The sequence below is a fragment of the Nestor notabilis genome, unplaced genomic scaffold, assembly GCF_000696875.1.
Source record: "Nestor notabilis isolate BGI_N333 unplaced genomic scaffold, ASM69687v1 scaffold30588, whole genome shotgun sequence".
Lineage (NCBI taxonomy): Eukaryota > Metazoa > Chordata > Aves > Psittaciformes > Psittacidae > Nestor > Nestor notabilis.
Window position 1 is genome coordinate 3061 of NW_009939193.1, and position 6227 is coordinate 9287.

General features: G+C 43.0%; 1 protein-coding gene across 1 annotated transcript in view; it reads left to right on the forward strand.

The window, feature by feature from the left end:
• Positions 1-5502, forward strand: part of LOC104409765 (PR domain zinc finger protein 4-like) — a gene marked incomplete at its 3' end in the record, with an annotated part of 7330 nt that extends 1828 nt beyond the window's left edge. Inside the window, exons 3-4 of the mRNA XM_010019730.1 lie at positions 1229-2023; positions 5353-5502. Of these exons, the coding sequence (XP_010018032.1) occupies positions 1229-2023; positions 5353-5502 (945 nt within the window). The remainder of the gene's footprint in view (positions 1-1228; positions 2024-5352) is intronic.
• Positions 5503-6227: the final 725 nt, after the last annotated feature.

Genomic DNA, 6227 nt, shown 5'->3' on the forward strand with positions numbered 1-6227 from the left:
CATTTAGGGACCAAAGGTATTTGCCATTCTTCTGAGCTGGAAAATTTATGCAGAAATGTGTTGTTCTTTTTTCTTTCTAGATTGTGTGATGTTTTCCCGAGGTTTCATAGGGCTTTTCTGTCAGTCATCTTACTGCTGTCATGGATCCTCCTTGTTCAAGCCACAAGGCAGCATTGCATGCAGAAATACTTGATGCAGCTGGTTAAATTAAACTGTCCATTTCTTGGCTTAGCCATTTTTAATGGGGTTATGTTGTAGAAAGAGTATCCATGCTTGCATCCTTGTAATAATGGACGTGTCTGAATGGAACACTTATACAGAACAAATGGCTGGTAGGGTTCAAGGCCAAAAAGAAATGTGCTGACTCAGATCTTGCAGAATCTGCAAAATCCATCTCTGCCACTGCTGTTTACTGGAATGTGCTGATGTATTTCTTCCAAAGATTATTTTTTTTTAAGCTTTATCCAACATGAGAAGTTGGTAGCATGTAAATACAGCTTCTTGTTTCTTTGTATCTTAGCTTCCAAGGTTGTTTGATGTAGAGAAGCTTTCCAGAACTACCAGAAAAGATGTCAGGGTTTCTGATTTAAATTTAACTGGGCTATTGTTTCAGGAGAAATAACATAGTTTTCAGGTAAGGAAAGAGAGCAGATGACTCACAATACCTTTGAGAGACCTTATCTTGGTCCTTCAGAATTGCAATTGATGATCTCTGAGATGGACAGTCGTGTCACTTTAGTCTTAGAGGAAGGAAGTAGTCATTGTTAAATACCTAAGCAAAAATGATGCATCCTGGAGAACTGTATCTACTTCTAGCAAAGATGAACCAGGGATTATCAAATACTAGATTCCACTATCAGTCCTTCATCCTTTGTGAGCTGTTTCTTAAGGAATGTGTTTCAGTCTTTGAACTGAAGAGCCTAGGTTAAATGCTGCTGGAAGCTTGTTGCTTGGCTGTTCACGGTTTGACATACAACTAGAGAGTCGCCTTGTTGGGTGGAAGCTCTGTATTTGTTGTCAAATGATGCTTTGACAAGAGTGTTGGGTCGGCATATGTTTGTGAGCCATGTTTTAGAATTAGTGGTTTTTAATTGGACATAGTGTGAAGAACATGTCTTCAAGGATCTAGGTCTGAACATGCTATGCTGTGATGGTGGGATATTTTTGTTCAAGATGTAAAAACTGGTATCATCTCACTCTCTTCTCTTTCCCCCTCTCATTCTATCAGGTATCTTATCTTACTTGGCTGACAGACCTCCGCCTCAGTACATCCATCCCAACACTATAAATGTGGATAGCAATCCGGCACTGTCAGTCCCCAGCAATCCCTCAGCCCTAGATCCCTACCAGCCCAGTGGAACTGTGGGGCTGGAACCAGGGATTGTCTCCATGGACTCCCGCACAGTGAACACCCACGGTGCTCAAAATCTGCACCCTAGTGACAGCCATGAGGTAGCGCTGGATACAACGATCACTATGGAGAGTGTATCGAGGGTCACCAGCCCCATCTCTACCGATGGGATGGCAGAGGAGCTTACGATGGATGACGTAGCCAGGGATCATTCGCAAATCCCAAACGGCTCCCGGAGCCACGAACCTTTAACTGTAGACACGGTGGGGAGTAACTTGGCATCGGACCCTGTGGGACACGGCAGTGTCATTCCCATTCACGGTAGCACTTTGGAACTCCCTGTCGTCATGGAGCCCGACCACATGGCCGGGCGGGTGGCAGGAATACCGGACAGCACACTAAATGACTCCATTCATACTGTGGCCATGAGCACCAACTCTGTGAGTGTGGCGCTCTCTACCTCACACAACCTAGCTTCTCTGGACTCGGTAGCCTTGCACGAAGTGGGCCTCAGCCTCGAGCCAGTGGCGGGCTCTTCCATGAATCAGGAAGTGGCCATGGGCCCAAGTCACGTGGATGTGTCTGCAGACAATCTTGCCTTCGTACCGTCCTCTCTGCAAATGGAAGACTCCAATTCGAACAAGGAGAACATGGCAACCTTGTTTACCATATGTGAGTGGGCATTTCCTGCTTTCTCGGGGTAGGGTTTAAGTAGCTGTTGTGTGGTGGGAGGACAGGACTCTTCTGGTTGAAGAAACATAGTTATTTAACAAATCCACGAAAGCTGGAACATCTGCAGTGGCAGATTAACCACGCTGAAATGACAGTATTTGGAAGTGGACATAATAGGCTGTTTTAGTGTCATTCTTTCTGTATCCATCTTCCATATTGCCTTGAGGTTGAAAGCTGAGGTTTTTTATGAACCTCTAGCCTTTTGTGGTGTGCTGATATTACCCTTTGCAATAAGAGTTTTGGTTTTTAAAGTCACATCACAAATGACTCTTGCTCCATTGAAAAAACACAGTAAAATGCCACAAGAAGCCATACATTTCATCAAGCAGGTATAGCTGTTGAGTATGACATCATGTGATTTTTCAAAGCTTTTATTGAACTACGAACAACCATCATGAAAATGTTGTTCTTAACAGGACCTGCTGGAAAAAAGAGCAGAGAGGGAGGGAAGTTTAAATATTTCCGATTATTCTTATCAAAGGACTTCAGTCCAGAGGTTAGTTGATCTCCTAGGAAGAGAGGAACAGTGGACATTGCACTCTCTCAGTCCTGACATCATTCAAAGAGTGGTGCTGGAGAACTGCGATGTTCGCATTTGGTGGGAGAGAGATTGGCACTTCCACCTACGGCATGTCTGGCTTCCTGCCACTGAATCATAGAATCAGCTAGGTTGGAAGAGACCTTTAAGATCATCAAGTCCAACCATTACCCCAGCACTGCCAAGGCCACCACTAAACCATGTCACTGAGGGCCTCATCTGCACAGTTTTTGAACACTTCCAGGGATGATGATTCCACCCCTGCCCTGGGCAGCCTGTATCAATGCCTGAGCACCCTCTCTGTGAAGAAATGTTTCCTAGTATCCAGTCTAAACCTCCCCTGGTGCAGCTTGAGGCAGTTGCCTCTTGTCTTATTGCTTGTTACTTGGGAGAAGAGACCGCGTAAGGCCAGTTTTTATATTCAGTTTTGTTAGTTGTGTTGGCATTGCTGAGTGCTGAGCCTTGTGACAAGCTTTGCCTGCAGAACATTTTTTAAGGAATGGAAAGAAATAGTGCCTTGGTTAGCAATGGGAGAGGTGCAGTTTAGTGCAAAGTGAATCTGAATTAAAACTTTTACTCTGGGGGATTCCTAGAGGAAGAGTTTTACAGTTGATGCACTCAGAAATTCTTACACGGATCTGTTGCATGTTGAACAAATAATGGTCAAAATACTATGATATCCAACATGCCCATGGTGAAATCACTTCCCCTTTTTACCTAAGTGAGGTTTGATGTGCCAGCCTCTTGTCACGACACTTAGAACAGTCCTGTTTCCCAGATGATGGTCCCCATTGGTAGGATGTTGTAGTGGCTGTTGCATGCCTACTGCTTTCATGTGGTTTGCAAAATAGGTCTTTGACTTAGGAAGGTTTGAATTTTAACTTTTTGTTGTTTTTAAACTTCTCCTGAATAAAACATGAATTTGTGTCCAGACAAGTGATAGCAAGGAGGAGCAGGAGTTGTTTTAGAGCCTCTTGGTGGTTTTTCCTTACTGAGAGGGGCAGGAGTCAGGGCCCTTTTCAGAAAACATTTTATACTGTAGTTCTAAGCAGGAAGGAAGCAGTGTGCCTTTGCTACAGTCCTAAATGTTTGTGAAACTTTTAAGTAGCCCTTTCTTTGATCTTTGCTTGGAGTTCTATGTACCCAAATCAGAGAAGTAATCACTGTGAGTTTTTTAAATTTATTTATGATTTGGCAAGGACAGAAGTGGAAAGGAAACAGTGTGTCTCGCTTCTGTAGAATGGAGGATTTTTTGTTCCAACTTCTTAAAAATGTAGGAATCCTTAAAACCCTTCTAAGTGGAGGTGTCACACACCTAGATACTGCTTTTCTTCCTCTTTGCCTCTCCCTGGGACTAGACCTGCAGTGGTGTGTGCTAGGCAGTGCTTAAAAACAATGGGTCCAATTAGTGCTTCTCATTAGTCAGGTCCAGTTGTTGGTGCTGTACTCCTACATGTCATCTGTGCACATGAAGCAATGTTTGTATAAACTCTACCTAATAATTTTCTAAGTACCTTCCTATCTGTAATTGTGCAGTTGCTTACACTGTACATTGTATGGGGACAGATTCTGGTACCCTGATGTATGAAGATATTGTCCCTAAAAGTTCTTTAAACAACTAATAATGGAGCTACTGTTTCTGCCCACTGAAGACTACTTCAGTGATAGGTCTTTTATACTGGACTTGGGTCATCAAGAGGCTGAAGAAGGTCTTTGTGGAGATCTTGCGTAATTAGCTGAGCATCTTTCTTCAGAAGAAGAATGATTTATCAGGAGGGTGGTTGCTGTATAGGTGTTGGTTGCTCCATTCATAGAGAATTAAAATGACATCGTTTTTCTAGATGAGAGCATTTTATGCTGTACTTTTTCCTGAATTTATTAGATTTATTAGAAGACTTTCAGTGGCTGGTTTTTCAGCAGTACTTATTGCTGAATGATTGATTGGAAAAGTGATTCTTCTTGGGCTTTTGTTTCTGTTCCATTCTGTGGCATCCCATAGAGGTATACTGTGTGAGTTTAGCGCAGTCAGTCCTTCAAAAGCAGCACTAAGGTCACTTTTTTGCTGCTATGAAGATTCACATATTGTCTGATTTTAAATGGGAATTAGGGGATTTGTAGGTTCAAATTAGACAAATTTTAGCAAGAAGACTTTACTGTCCCTTTGCATTAATATCCTTGAGGTTCTACATGCAAGAAAACTCTTGTGTTCCTGGTAAATTCCAAAAACATAACCAGTTAGAAAGTGTTTGCTTTGGTATAGCTTGGGTTTTTTTGCCAATAAAGGTAATTTTACTTGTGGTCAGAGAGAAAGTGGCTCTTCCATCATCAGAATTTACTGCCAGCTCCAGCAAAACTACCATCCGTTTTGCCATGAAGTGTGGACTCTGTCCCATTGCTAGATTGCTCCCAGTAGGGATAGTCAAGAGTAGAGGTGATTAATTTACCATCAGGAAAGTATGTGGAGATCCTCACATTTGATCTGAATTGGACAGGATTGGTAACATGGGTGATACGTATGTCAGTGCCCAGCTGTAATAGTATGCTTTGTATTCTTCTGAGTAAAAGCTAGTTTGTCCTGGTTTACTAGTTTTACACTAGTAAAGCTGACAAGTTAAACCAGATAGAAGCAGCCTTTGGCAGGAGCACAGCAAAGTATAATGTGAGGAACCTGATGGCGCTGTGGGGGCTGTTGCATCTTTTTAATCCCTGTTGTCCCTTCCCCTCTCTGCAGGGTGCACACTGTGTGACAAGGCGTATCCATCAGACTGCCCAGATCATGGGCCCGTCACCTTTGTCCCTGACACCCCGATAGAGAGCCGAGCCAGGCTTTCTCTCCCTAAGCAGCTCGTCCTTCAGCAGTCTATCATGGGAGCTGAAGCGGGTAAGAATCACATTACTCTCTATTTCTATGCAGCGGTTTAAAATACACTCACTGCGTGAAATCCAAAACCGCAGGGATTTTAATGTGGGAAACACACCCTGCAATAGAGAGGTGGTTCCCTGTTCTGTAATCACCCTGACTTACATTGTGCAAGAGCTTCGTGTTCTCCGGTTACTGTTCAGACTTCAGCTAGACTCTAGGGGTGCTGCCACAGAGTGTTACTGAAATACTTTGTAACGTCAAGCACAAGCAAGGTATGGTGTTAATTTTTATCACACTAAGCAGCCCAGGCACACTTTAGATGAGAAAACATAACGGCAATTGCAGTTTGGGGGAAGGTAACAGTTATAAATAATGGAGGAGATTTCTGTCTGCTTGTTCATCAGCCTGGATTGCTACCTGTGGGTCTTCTGGATGCTCTCATTGTAGTATTGATTATGAGTGCCTTTTGTTTGTTTGTTTGTTTTCTATTTTCCCCTCATTTACATTTGGCATGTAGACTGTGACCTTGTCATTGGATGTGGACCTTGTTACTGTGTTTCACGCCATTGTCACCTGGAAATCGAAGAGTACAGTGCAATACCCTAAGGATCTGAAGGCTAGAGAAGAATGTGATTATTGGCTTGCTTAGTGATGCTGCTTGTTGAGAGTAGATTACATCTTTTGAAGCTGCACTAGTTTCCAGTTTACTCCTAAAAGCTGTTCAGTGTATTCATGTAGACCTA